The sequence below is a fragment of the Heptranchias perlo genome, chromosome 40 (assembly GCF_035084215.1).
Source record: "Heptranchias perlo isolate sHepPer1 chromosome 40, sHepPer1.hap1, whole genome shotgun sequence".
NCBI classification, from domain to species: domain Eukaryota; kingdom Metazoa; phylum Chordata; class Chondrichthyes; order Hexanchiformes; family Hexanchidae; genus Heptranchias; species Heptranchias perlo.
In genome coordinates this window covers 12,653,930-12,668,429 of record NC_090364.1, presented here as the reverse complement: position 1 = coordinate 12,668,429, position 14,500 = coordinate 12,653,930, and the positions used below count along the sequence as shown (strand labels likewise).

The window sequence follows — 14,500 nt, the reverse complement described above, 5'->3', positions numbered from 1 at the left end:
CCCAATCATTCAAGCTTCCTTCAGCTACCATGGCGGGACAATCAATGCTCCTTTGTGGTCAACCAACATAAGGTTGGCTGCAATGTCACTTCTTCCTCACTCCCAGATCCAAGGTGCAAACTGTTGAGTAAAGCCCACTCCAGAAACACAATTCCAAGAGCTTACTAATTACTAACTATGCTTGAAAGACTAAAAAGTCTGAATGTTGGTCAAGGCTAAAATTCAAGGTTGTACTGATTGGTTGGCATTGCAATTAGCTACTCCAGCCACCCTCTCTCACTGCTGCACTTCACCAAGCAGAATTAGAAAGACCTATGGAGACATGACATTGAATCTGAATGAAACAAACTGGACAAAATATATACTTTATTTCTATTGTGCACTGTATTATTTACAAGTATTTTCACAGAAGCAATTGGAAGAAACAATCTCCTTGGAGTATCCCACAGCTGAGAAAATCTACATTACAATTATTTTTTATGCTGAATAAAAAGAATTCTAAACCCAATGAGAACTGGAATGATTAACAGTGTTTTTCTAGCTCTCTATGTTCAAACTTTCACCAATTTGGATACAAGCTCTTTCTTCCCTCTTTCTAATAGATTGTTCAGACAGCACAGTGCTACTCCAGAAATGCTGCATCACAGGGCAGTGAAACATCGGTTTCGACCAATAATTTCCCACATGGTGAGACCACCAACTCAGCTACACCAGCAAAGGAAACGGCCAGCATCTCTATTATAATTAAGGGAAACAAAGTAGCAGGTGAATGCTCCCAAGGCTACTCACCCTTCTCAAGTTCCAAAAGTATATTTTATGGGGCAGAGAATTACAAGAAAACAAAAAAAATTGAAGTTCAATGCACACACGTGAATGTGGCAAAAACAAAATAAATTGGGTGGCTCCTTAAATCATAAATAAGTTGAAGATAAGAGTTGCCCATAACACAATATACTGCTTAGCATCTCTCAATTTCGGTCTTGAAGGAGGGTCTTATCAAAGAGCTGAGAGCAAGGGCAGAGACACCTGGTACCAGGCCTGCTGCAATCTTCAACATCTGGAGAAGTCTCTGGGCTATCACAGCTCTCCTTTCTGTGGACTAAATAATAAAACATGTTACTCCAGGCTAGCTTTATCCTGTTGGCATAGTACAAGGAACAAAATTAGAATTAGAAATTGCACAGCACACACAAGTCCCTGTGGTGTTCAGTTACCCACAAAAGTTGACGTTTTTTTTGGTCCCTATTTTTACAACGTTTAATCTTTTCTCCCTCGCTAGGTGTCTCTGCATTGTGCACAATTCCCAAACCAAGAAGGAAAGTCGTTGCTCCTTTTGATCCAGCTTCAAACCATTGAGAGAGTGAGAAGGCAACCTACTGCCAGATCCACTCAGTAATTTTCCCTCCCAACAGGACCCAAGAACAGCCACAAACCTGCACATGACCATCCCATAGGCAAAAGCTGGAATTTTTTTAAAACCCAAATTAAATTTGGTTCCAAATATATAAAATATGTTCATATCTAAAATAAAATAATTGCCAATCTGCTCAGTTCTGTACTTTCATTCCTCTATTTGATGTCCGTGATCATTGCAACAGGGTGCAAGTAAATACAGTAATGCACAGAGTTCCCTTTCTAAGGTTTAGTTATTCCAGCCTGGGACTGGGCAAAATGGGTGCAGGGTTGTGAAGCAAGAGGGAAAGGAATTAAATGTGGCAAAAAACCCCAAATATTCTCCTCCTTCACAAATGCCTTGAATTGGGCACTCAGTACTTTGCACTGTTATATCGGGCACCAGGAGTTAGAGCATCTACAATGTTCATCACGAGGGATACTGTCAATGACTAGTTGTACACTTTCTCAAATCGAGGTATTTGGGCAGTTATATATACACATGCATAAGGAATAGATAATCTCACATCAGACACAGCCGAGGGCAATATAGACACTAAAAGATACTGATGATACCTAGCCAATCCCCTTCTCCAGGAATAATTATGCTAAACCCATCAGTTTTCCTGGTCTGAACCAGTGAAATATTGATCCCAATAATGAGACCAGTCCATTGCTGCTTTAAACATGTTTCTGTGCCCTATTTAGCACTATTGTATTGTCTCACTTTCCTGTCACGAGTGAACAATCTAGTCCGAGAAAATTGTACATTAAGCCCTGTTTTGTTCTAATTTCAGTGTTGAAACTGTGAAGTCATTGCTGTCCTATGTTGATGTGAATTTCTTTGGCATCACTCCTCCTCCTCCCCCACCTCCCATTGTGAAGAAGTATCACAGTGCAAACCTGTAGTATTAAAATGTTCAGGCCTCAACATGAAAAGGTAAACATAACTGAAAGATACATTGGCCCTCAAACTGAACATTTCAGCCTGTTAATATTTTTCCTTTACAACATGACTCCGTATAGTACCAATACCTACATTGAAAAAAATCCCCACCCCCTTATAATTATCCCTTTATACTAACCAGGAGAGGATAAAACCTGTTCTTAGGTCTCCCATCCCAGATTATCATAACCCAGGGAAACTTTCCTGCAGATGCCCCTTCCTTCCAAGTCGGGAAGTAATTGGTCTTGGCTCAAAATCTCCCCACAACAGCACAACTAAGATCAGACCCAATGGGGAATCATGGAAACAAACCAGCATTCCACCATTTTGCATGAAAAACATCAGACTGGAGCTGCAAGATCGCACCATCATAAACCGGGAGGCAGCGTATGTTTTGGAGAAAGAGTTCAACTTGCCAGTAATGAAAATGGCAACTCTTTTCTTAAAATGGTCTTTCCTTTCTCTCACAGGCAGCAAATGACAGATACAGCTTCCCTACAACTGCCATCAGTGCTTCTCTGATCAGCCATATAGAATGCAAAGGAGGAAAGTGGTAGTTAGTTTATCTTCTTCCTTCTCTGAAATAAAACACTATAGCATTCCCAAATATGCCACCAGACTCAGGAAACAGATGAAAGTCAATCAAGGGAAGCAAAGTGCAGCAACAGGGAAATAATGTCTTGCATGTGGCAAGGGGACATCATTACCAACACAAGAATGATCTCAGAATTATTCCTACCTCCAGCTCAGCAAGAATCAGAGGGCTTGAATAGGAATCTGCCAGTTGCTTCAGAGTGTACATCTCTATCGATTGGTGCTTAACAGCCTTGTCTGTGCCAGAAAAACAAATAGAAACAAGATTTAAACTGGAATGCCAAAGTCTCAGGTTGATGCTTTTCAATTGATATTTGCCCTGGCCACTTCAATGCAGTTTACTTAACATGCCGTTCACACTGTGGACTTCTCGATCAGCAGCAATTTTACCTCGATACTCAATACTATCTCTACTCCTCTCTTCTACTGCATCTGACCTTTGTCTTCTCTGGTTCCATTATTCCTTACTTTCTGTTCACCCACTTCCCCACCAAACTCTACTAATCTAGACTGGAGTTCTGGAATTTAAGTTGATTAAACTGTCAAAATAGAACCAAACCTGAGGGGTCAACTTGAGGGGCCAAGACCCACCATGCAGGACACCAAAGCTAAAAGGAGTATGAGAAAAGACATGGTGAATCAAGTACCAGTGGATAGGCTATGACAATTCAGACTTTTAAAACCCTGGGGACTGCAAAAGGTATACTATGGTCCTGGAATTAGGCGTTTCAGAATGTGACAGCAGATGAGAGTCTCAAAAGATGCCACTAGATTTTCATTTTGAACTTACCCCCAGTTGCAAGGAAGCAAACTTTTCCAAGAAAGAAATTCACATCAACGTAGGCCAGTGATGACCTCACAGTTTCTACACTGAAATTAAAACAAAAAACAGGGCTTAATGTAGAATTTTCTGGGACTAGATTGTTCACTCACTTAAGACAGGAGAGACAGTACAATGGTGCTAAATAGGGCACAGAAACATGTTTAAAGTTCTTTCCAGTTTTATACCCCCTTTATAAAAGCAGCTTGTATAAAAGCAGCTCCATACTGTCAAAATTTTTCACCCTCTTCTTGATTAAACCTCCCGGTTTATATTGTAGGGCAGTTTTACCACGAGGGCCAAAAAGTAGCTGCCAACAGTCTGAATGGTAAGCCATTTCTTCCCCAGCACCCTGTATCAGAAGCTCTGTCAAACTCTCAACTCAATTACTCTGCTTTCACTTTAACCCATTAAGCATCACAGATAAGTTATCCTATCAATGGCAATTACACGGTCAGGCCGTCAATTAGAATTTGCTGAGCGCTCTCAATTTGCATAATTCTTCCGGGGTAATAATCACGGGCAAGCATTACAGCATATCATGATTGGCTTAATTCCTATCACCTATATTCAGACATAATTTTAAACACAGCAGGGAAGGTGACCCTTTAATGGAGAACTGCTATTATATTATTCAGTGCTATCAGTTTATTTAGTGTGTTGCTCCAGATATACTAAAGAAGAAATATCACATTGAATTCAACACTTTAAAATTGTGTGATATTAACAATTTGAAGGGATAAATTAAGCATAAGTATCAGCTTTGGCTCAATGGTAGCACTTTCATCTTCAGAAGGCCATGGATTCAAGCCCCACTCGAGACTTGAGCACATAATCTAGGCTGACACTTCAGTACAATACTGAGGGAGTGCTGCACTTCAGAGGTGCCATCTTTTGGATGAGACGTTAAACCGAGGTCTCGTCTGCCCTCTCAGATAGGCATAAAAGATCCCACATCATTATTAAAAGAAGAGCAGAGAGTTCTCCTGGTGCCCTGGCCAATGTTTATCTCTGAACCACCAGATTATCTGGTCATTTATCTCTGATATTTGTGGGACCTAGCTGTGTGGAAATAGGCTGCTGCATTTCTTACATTACAACAGCAATTACACTTCAAAATTGGCTGTGAAGTACTTTGGGACATCCTGAGGTTGTGAAAGGCACTATATAAATGCAAGTTCTTTCCTTCTTTTAAGCCCCAGTCCAAGGCTTGAATATAGAACTCTTTGTGCAGTACTAAGGGAGTGCTGCACTGTCAGAGGTGCCAACTTTCGGATACAACGTAAAAACAAGGCCTCATCTGCCAAGTTCAGATGGTCATAACTGATTGTTATACTATTCAAAGAACATGGAGTCTCAGTGACTTGGCCAAAATTCCTCCCTCAACTACCACTGCCACCAAAAACAGAATTAGTTGATCATTCATTTCATTTGCTGTTTGTGAGACCCTACTGTGCACAAATTGTCTACATAAGTGACGACACTTCAAAAAAAATAATTCATCTGTTGTGAACCACTTTGGATCACCCAGAGTATGTGATAAGATACCATATAAAAGAGTTTTTTTTATTATTTAGATGTGATGAGGAAGCCCTATTAATTTTTAGTCACGAGACTCAAATAACTGAAAAACCAGCCTTTGGAACTGGTTTTCAGCAAGCAAAGCCCAACTTTAAACTATGTAGCTCACAACTCCACAATCGAAGGTGGGATCCTGGGAGCTCAGGGCAAAGTAGTATTGTTAAAGCCCCATTCCAGAGGCTTGTGCACATAATCCAGGCTGACACTTCAGAGCAGTACTGAGGGAGTGCTGCACTGTTGGAGGTGCCATCTTTCAGATGAGACATTATACTGAGGCCCCATCTGCCATCTCAGGTGGATATAAAAGATCCCACGGCACTATTCGAAGAGCAGTGAAGCTCTCCCGGTGTTCTGGCCAACGTTCACCTGCCAACCAAAACTGGCTAACTGGTTATTTCTCACATTGCTGTTTATGGGACCTTGTTATGCACAAATTGGCTGCCGTGTTTTCCTACATTACAACAGTGACTACACTTCAAAAGTACTTCAGTGGGTGTGAAGCGCTTTGGGACATCCTGAGGTCGCGAAAGCTGCTATATAAATGAAAGTTCTTTCTTTCCTTTTACATAACCAGGAAAGAAACGATACAAGATTTAGATTAGGATACATTACTTAGAAGAGGAATTAAAGCTAAAATAAAAATACAAGAGCAAATAGGGTAAACAGAAGACATTAAAATATATTTATTTACAAGTGTGTGGGTTTATTCTGGCAGTAGGAAGTTAAAATTACAACAGTAAAGCTACCTGATAATATATTACAGTAATAAAGTAATTCATATAAGTTTTGTTTCAGCATCAGGCTGCACAAGCTTAAGACTTTTCAAAAAGGAATAGTCCATTGAGCCAAAAGTTGTTGGCAGTCTGAAGATAGATGTAATCCATCAGTTATGTAACATGCCATTTATTCCCTCTGAAACCTACCCAATGAGATACTGTACAATTTGGTAAAGTCCTTTCTGAATTGTTTTAATATACAGAAGTGATTTCTGATCCACTTTTCTCGCTGAGGGTTGTATGCAGTCCTGTTTCGGAGTGGGCCATCTGGAGATTTCTAAAACGTAAATTTAGTCCCTAAAATTTATTAAGCAGGTACATTTTCTCCTCTGTGCTATCAGTGACTTCTCATCAGTAAGATCAGAACTCAAGCCATAATCTCATCATTGCCCTGTCTGATTTTGAACTTAGGAAATGATGGCAGTCCTTGTCGTTCAGAGACTGCAAAGTCAACACAATCTCTCTCAGGGCACAAACCTCAGATGTGCTGCAGTAAGCTGATCAAGTCAAATGGTTCCCTGTCCCATGTTAGCAACCCATTATTGATATAAAATTAAACCGGGATTGACTGATCTGATTTTTATGGCTCCTGAGAGGCAGTGGAGCACCCACACCTCTTATCTTATCAGCCCTCCAACTAGGAATGGTGAGCACTCTGCCAAGGAAAAATCTGCTGCCGTTAAAGGGTCCAGTCTCCATGAGTGCTGCTCTCCCAGCACCATGTGACAATATACAATTACCAGATTTTACAGTAAGTGGATTGAAGTTGCTACAGGTGAAGCAGCTTTAAAGGCCATCTCAGCTCACCTGAGCTGACTACGCATATCCATGAGGAAAACAATGAGGTCTATCCGCGGCCTGGTGTGCTCATTCTCCACAGGTAACGGCAGTCTCTTCGCTAAATGACTAAGAGAAAGAAAATAAGAGTTTGAGAATTATACTGACACCTTAACTGCAAATCATCTAATAAACCTGAAGGTGACTATGTGTCAGTTGTCATTTCTTCAGTGAACAGGGATATGAATACTGTTTTTTTTAAGGCATGGCCTCAGTGGGAGGGGATTTTCTGGTTTTTGTTAATTAGCTGACCTTTCATTAAGTTTGATGTGGAGATGCCGGTGATGGACTGGGGTTGACAATTGTAAACAATTTTACAACACCAAGTTATAGTCCAACGATTTTATTTGAAATATACAAGCTTTCAGAGGCTTCCTCCTTCCTCAGGTAAATGTCAGGAACTCCTCGAAGCCTACGCATTTATAAATCACAGAACAATACAGGGTGATTACAGACAGTCTTTGCAACTGCCCGTTGCCAAGGCAATCACCGTGTTCAGACAGAGAGGTGTTACCTACAGAACCCCCGAATATACATTCAACAAAAAAAAACAAACAGGAAAAAAAAGAGGCAGAAACATCCGGAAGGCAGAGAAAGCCAGCAAATGACCCGTTATATTAAAAACAGATAGCTTTCGTTCAGTAGTGGGCTTACGTGTAGCGTGACATGAACCCAAGATCCCGGTTGAGGCCGTCCTCATGGGTGCGGAACTTGGCTATCAATTTCTGCTCAACGATTTTGTGTTGTCGTGTGTCTCGAAGGCCGCCTTGGAGTACGCTTACCCGAAGGTCGGTGGCTGAATGTCCCTGACTGCTGAAGTGTTCCCTGACTGGGAAGGAACCCTCCTGTCTGGCGATTGTTGCACGGTGTCCGTTCATCCGTTGTCGCAGTGTCTGCATGGTCTCGTCAATGTACCATGCTCTGGGGCATCCTTTCCTGCAACGTATGAGGTAGACAACGTTGGCCGAGTCACAGAAGTATGAACCATGCACCTGGTGGGTGGTGTCCTCTCGTGTGATGGTGGCATCTGTGTCGATGATCTGGCATGTCTTGCAGAGGTTACCGTGGCAGGGTTGTGTGGTGTCGTGGACGCTGTTCTCCTGAAAGCTGGGTAATTTGCTGCAAACGATAGTCTGTTTGAGGTTGGGTGGCTGTTTAAAGGCGAGTAGTGGAGGTGTGGGGATGGCCATAGCGAGGTGTTCGTCGTCATTGATGACATATTGAAGGCTGCGGAGAACATGGAGTAGTTTCTCCGCTCCGGGGAAGTACTGGACGACGAAGGGTACTCTGTTGGTTGCGTCCCGTGTTAGTCTTCTGAGGAGGTCTATGCGATTTTTCACTGTGGCCCGTCGGAACTGTCGATCGATGAGTCGAGCGTCATATCCCGCTCTTACCAGGGCGTCTTTCAGCGTCTGTAGGTGTCCATCGCGTTCTTCCTGTTTTTAATATAACGGGTCATTTGCTGGCTTTCTCTGCCTTCCGGATGTTTCTGCCTCTCTCTCTCTGTTTTTTTTTCCCTGTTTTTTTTTTGTTGAATGTATATTCGGGGGTTCTGTAGGTAACACCTCTCTGTCTGAACACGGTGATTGCCTTGGCAACGGGCAGTTGCAAAGACTGTCTGTAATCACCCTGTATTGTTCTGTGATTTATAAATGCGTAGGCTTCGAGGAGATCCTGACATTTACCTGAGGAAGGAGGAAGCCTCCGAAAGCTTGTATATTTCAAATAAAATCGTTGGACTATAACTTGTTGTAAAATTGTTTACAATTCATTAAGTTTGACAGGGTCAGCTGTACAGCATCAGTGAGATTTTTTATACTGTTAAATCCCACAAAGTTAAAATGAGAGAGAGAAAAAAAAAATCAGGAAGAGAGCTGCTCTCAGATTTTTGGCATTGACTTCTAATGGCTGGCTCAGAGCAGCATTCACAAAGGACTAAAAATGAATTTGCTTCCAGATGTGTATGGCCTCACACACTAGGCAGAAAAAGTACTTCCCTATTTATTTAGCACATAGTATTTAAAAGAGTAGATAACTCCAAGGGTAACTGCCACTGAATGCAGATTTATCCATCGAGCTCTCACATGATAGTTATTAAAAAGCTACCTGCAATTACTGTAAAGAAGCATTCATTTGTAAGCTTTATGGTGCCGCTCTAAACCAGCTCATAACTTGCCACCAGTGGAAACGGCACAATACTCCCATCACCTGGCCTCTGCTAGCATTCAGGGCCTGCATTCTCTTCAATTTATCCAGTCTACAGAATGCAGATTTTTCTTGTATCAGTCACAGGGAAGGAGAGAAGGTTAAAGTTAAAAACAACTTTTATGATAATCAGAATCACCACCTCAGAATCCTCTTCCCCAATATACCTCATATTACTGAAATTGGAAGTAGTTCAGTGGAATACTCTCCACTTGCCTGGATGAGTGCAGCTCCAACACTCAAGAAGCTCGACACCATCCAGGACAAAGCAGCCTGCTTGATTGGCACCCCATCCACCACCCTAAACATTCACTCCCTTCACTACCGGCGCACTGTGGCTGCAGTGTGTACCATCCACAGGATGCACTGCAGCAACTCGCCAAGGCTTCTTCGACAGCACCTCCCAAACCCGCGACCTCTACCACCTAAAGGGACAAGAGCAGCAGGTACATGGGAACAACACCACCTGCACGTTCCCCTCCAAGTCACACACCATCCCAACTTGGAAACATATCGCGGTTCCTTCATCGTCGCTGGGTCAAAATCCTGCAACTCCCTTCCTAACAGCACTGTGGGAGAACCTTCACCACATAGACTGCAGCGGTTCAAGAAGGCGGCTCACCACCACCTTCTCAAGGGCAACTAGAGATGGGCAATAAATGCTGGCCTCACCAGCAACGCCCACATCCCTTGAACGAATAAAAAAAATACCAATTACTGTTGTGCTAAATTTGCCTATTTATACTGCAAGAAGATTAAAATAGGGCAAATTGCACAGGTGCAGTTACTGTTAATCACACTTGCAACTGCCAGTCCAAGCACTCATCTGATTTGTATAGACCAGAAATACAGAAAGTATATTCCTGGTCTTCACCCCTAGGCTGAGTCGTCACCATGTCTGTGCCAAACACCACCATTGCTTCCAGCAGACACATCAAATGAATACGCAGATCCAGGAGGGTTTTGATGCCTTCCATGGAAGGAGTATTGGGTTGTTTATACTTACAGGGGTATTAAAGGCCTTTACAACAAAGAAAAAGCAGACTTTCATCCCAACAGTCTGAACTCGACTCATACCAAAGTCCCAGAGGATTATACCAGTTTCAAAAAAAAAATTTTATGTAAAAGTTTTGAAAACGTCCCCAAACTGTCAGTAATTAGTTGGCAAATAGGCGACAGAGAGTAGGGGTAAAGAGCTAGTTCTCTGATTGACAGAATGTGACAATGAATCTCTTCTGGGGCCTCAGCTTTTCACCATATACATTAATGACTTGGATGAAGGAATAGATAGTTGTATATCCAAGTTTGCAAATGACATGAAGTTAGGAGGCATAGTAAGTGGTGTGTATGCAAGCAGGAATTTACAAAGGGACTTAGACAGACTAAGTGAGTGGGCAAAACAATGGCAGATGGAGATCAATGTGGGGAACTGTGCCACATTGGATCTGAGAAAGACAAACCGGAATATTTCCAGTGAGAGACTAGAAACTGTGCAAGAGCAAAGGCATTTAAGTGTCCAAGTACCCAAATCACTAAAAGATACTGCACATTGTACAAAAAGTAATCAAAAAAGGCTAATGAAATGATGGGCTTTACCTCAAAAGGGTGGGAATAAAAAAGTGGGGAAATGATGCTTCAGTCGTACAGAACTTTGGGCAGACTCCACCTGGAGTACTGCATTCAGTTTTGGCCGAAAACCTCAGGAAAGATACACTGGCCTTGGAGGAGGCACAGCACAGATTCACCAGAATGATACTAGGGCTTAAAGGGTTAAATTATGACAGGTTGCATAAACGTGGCTTGTATTCCCTCGAGTTTAGAAGGTTAAGGAGTGATCTATTTGCGGTGTTTAAAATGATGATGGGATTCAATAGGGTAGATACAGGGGAACTATTTCTCTGGTGGAGGAATCCAGAACAAGTGGGGACATAATCTTAAAATTAGAGCTAGGCCATTTAGGATTGAAATCAGGAAGCACTTTTGCATATAAAGGGTAGTGGAAATCTGGAATTCTTCCTCTCCCCAAAAGGTTGTTGATGCTGGGTCAATTGAAATTTTCAAGAATGAGATCAATAGATTTTTGTTAAGTAAGGGTATCAAGGGACATGAAGCAACAGCGGGCAAATAGATTTGTGGTATAGATCAGCCATGATCTAATTGCATGGCGGAACAGGCATGAGGGGCTGAATGGCCTACTCATGTACCTATGTTCCCGTAGCAACAATTTCCCTATTTTGAAACAGGCCCAATCCATCTATGGTCATATTTCTCCAACATGGGCTAATGACTGCTACAGTGTCGGTCAAGAGCATGTTTAAATGATTTTGTTTTCCTGTTGTGATCGTCAGAACTTACACATTCACTTCAAAGGACTTGTTCTCCTTCAGAATCGCCTCCGCAAGTTGATCGAGATAAAGACCTTCAGCACCAACTAACTGCAAATGAAAGAAAAATTAAAATCTCTTCGATTCTCCCACGTGCACCAAATAACTTTTGTGACGTACAACCTCCCATAGATTAAAGACTCCAATTCTTGATGGGTACGTTTGGTACCTCACCCAAGTGGCTTTCCTTCGTATGATGCCTTGGCAGGATATTCAACCCAGGGGGGAAAAAGAGGGGAATCATGGCCAAGCCTGGTCCTGTTCTTCCCTAAACCAGGAGACACTAAAGTTCAACACTATCATGACTTCAAATAATTAACTGAGATGTGAGGGGATGGGTGGGTGGGTAGATGAGGAGGGGAAGAGGATTGGAATATGCATACGGGGATGCTTGCGACAGGCAGTCACGGTTTAGGAGGAGCAGCATTCCTGGAGGGTGGTAGACATTCCCGCCACTCTCCCGAGCCTGGACTACAAGTGCTGCCCTCCTCAGGGACGCTCCATGGCCTGCTGTGCCCCTGAAGTGTCCGTGTGAGAGGAGGCCAGGCCCCCCCATGGACTCGGTCATTTACAACAAATTGGGGCAGGTTAGTGAGGAGGATGCGCTCTCCCCCCACCCCCTTCCCTCTCCTTCCTTCCTTCCTCTCCTCCCCCCTTCCCCCTTCCTCTCTCCCTTCCTTCCCTCCCTCTACTCCTCCCTCCTTCCTTCCTCTCCTCCCTCCATCCTCTCCCTCATTCCTTCCTTCCTCTCCCCTTTCCCTCTCCCTCCTTCCTTCCTCCTCCTCCTTCCTTCCTCCTCCTCTCCTTTCCTTCCTTCATTTCCTTCCTTCCTCCTCTCTCCTTTCCCTCCCTCCTCTCCTTTCCTTTCCCTCCTTCCTTCCTCCTCTCTCCTTTCCCTCCCTCCCTCCTTCTTCTTCCTCCTCCTCTCTCCCTTCCTCCTCCCCCCTCTCTCCCCCATGTACCAGCACGGTAGCGGTGTTGAGGTCCGGGTGCTTGTTGTACGGTCTCAGCACCGACATCATCGGCGGGAACGGCCCGAGCGCGCGATCCGATTTGAACAAAACCAAACAAACCGTCTCCCCGCGCGCTGCAGCGTACGTTCTGCGGGATATGCTAATGAGGACGTCGTCGTGGAAAGACGTCATTCGTAATAAATTAATAAAATTAGCGGCCTCTTGGCGAGGGGGCAGATGGAGAGCCACAGCGACACCTACGGGTTGGAGGACCGTCAGCTTGTGAATACAGGAGTACGCGCCCTCTCTGCCTGGTCTATGTTAGTATTGAAGGATAACTACAGGGGAAATGTTTGTATTTCAAAGATGTTTGTTTTTCTTTCCCAAACTTACTCATGCTAAGTATCATTCCAGGATTTTATTCATTCTCAGGATGTGGGCACGGTTGCCATTTCTTGCCCATCCCTAGACTTGCTTGGCCGCTTCAGAGGACAGTTAAGAGTCAACCACCTGTTATTCTTCAAATAGTGCCAAGAGATCTTCAATGTCAATCAGAAAAGGACTTCAGTTTAACTTTTCATCTGAATAAAAGCCTCCCCAGTAACATAGCATTCCCTCAATACTGTCCTGAAGTGTCAGCCCAAGTTAAGCACTCAACTGCTGGTGTGGGGTTTGAACACACAAGCTTCTGACAACAGATAAGCCTACACTAACCTTCTGTTTGGGAGGCTTTTCTAAAACCACATGCAATCCTGGAGAGGACACAAGAAAAAACTTGTTCATCCTCCATCCTCTGTGTCATAACCTGTCTCATCTCTTTAATTTATCGATACTATCGCAGCTCTGCTATTTTTACCCTAATTTCTTTGAGTATACAATTTTAGTATACTGTATTCGCTGCTCACAATGCGTCCTCCTCTACAATGGGGGGGACCAAACGCAGATTGGGTGATCGCTTTGCTGAACACCTCCGGTCAGTCCGCAAGCGTGACCCTGATCTGCCGGTCGCTTGCCATTTTAATTCCCCGTCCCACTCCCACTCTGACCGCCCTGTCCTTGGCCACTTACACTGTCCCAACGAAGCTCAATGGAAGCTCGAGGAACAGCACCTCATCTTTCGATTAAGCACTTTACAACCTTCTGGACTCAACATTGATTTCAATAACTTCAGATCATAACCACTGCTCCCATTTTGTCAGACGGCAGGTGCTGATAATGGTTCTGATGTTGCCATTTACAGCTCTAGACCCATCTTTTGTTTCTTTACTTGTCCCATTACCACCCTCCTTGCCTTGCACCATCACCCCTTTTGTCATTTAATCACTCCTGCCCTCCACCCTATCACAGACCTTCCCTTTTATTCTTTCCTCCCCTCCCCTTCCACCCCCCCCCCACTTTGCCTGGTTCTGTACTTGCTGAAAAATTGTTTAATCTTCAACTTCTTCCAGTTCTGATGAAGAGTCATCGACCTGAAACATTAACTCTGATTCTCTCCCCACAGATGCTGCCTGGCTTGCTGAGTATTTCCAGCATTTTCTGTTTTTATTTCAGATTTCCAGCATCCGCACTATTTTGCCTTGTGAATATTTAAGCACTCCAGTTTTAATACTGATCCCTATTTTCCCTGTGTCATTGGATACACCTCCTACCTTCCACATGGCAATACTGCAAGTGTACAAGAGGATGCCTGCTTTGCAATATTCGAAAACCACAACAATCGTCACAGCACTTAGGAACATAGGAACAGGAGCAGGCCATTCAGCCCCTCGATCCTGTTCCGCCATTCAATTGGATCATGGCTGACCTGCATCTCAACTCCATTTACCCACCTTGGTCCCATGGCCCTCAGTACCCTTACCCAACAAAAATCTATCAATCTCAGTTTTGAAATTTTCAATTGACAGCTTTTCAGGGGAGAGAGATCTACAAATATGAGGTCATCCACTTTGGACCCAAGAAAGACTAATCAGGAATATTTTCTTAATGGTGAGAGACTAGGAACTGTGGAGGAA

The 14,500-nt window shown here is 43.4% G+C and overlaps 1 protein-coding gene across 2 annotated transcripts; it reads right to left on the bottom strand.

The window, feature by feature from the left end:
* Positions 1–349: 349 nt before the first annotated feature.
* pane1 (proliferation associated nuclear element) lies at positions 350–12,635 on the bottom strand. Of its 2 annotated transcripts, XM_067974614.1 has the most exons (6): positions 12,498–12,635; positions 11,507–11,586; positions 6,917–7,015; positions 3,723–3,802; positions 3,078–3,169; positions 350–1,099 (listed from the first exon to the last, which is right to left on the bottom strand). In XM_067974614.1, the coding sequence occupies exons 1-6, from the start codon at positions 12,555–12,557 to the stop codon at positions 959–961; spliced, it is 552 nt and encodes a 183-aa protein (XP_067830715.1). In that variant the 5' UTR covers positions 12,558–12,635; the 3' UTR covers positions 350–958. The 2 variants fall into 2 exon arrangements, with proteins under 2 accessions (XP_067830715.1, XP_067830716.1); XM_067974615.1 differs by lacking the exon at positions 6,917–7,015.
* Positions 12,636–14,500: the final 1,865 nt, after the last annotated feature.

What these genes read in the sequence shown, in the direction of transcription:
- pane1 (XM_067974614.1), bottom strand. Translation starts at nt 12,557, where the DNA reads ATGATGTCGGTGCTGAGACCGTACAACAAGCACCCGGACCTCAACACC. An exon ending in GATATGCGTAGTCAGCTCAG is followed by an intron (nt 3,803 to 6,916) that starts GTGAGCTGAGAT and finishes TTTTAATTTCAG; the next exon opens with TGTAGAAACTGTGAGGTCAT. An exon ending in TTGCTTCCTTGCAACTGGGG is followed by an intron (nt 3,170 to 3,722) that starts GTAAGTTCAAAA and finishes TTTCTGGCACAG; the next exon opens with ACAAGGCTGTTAAGCACCAA.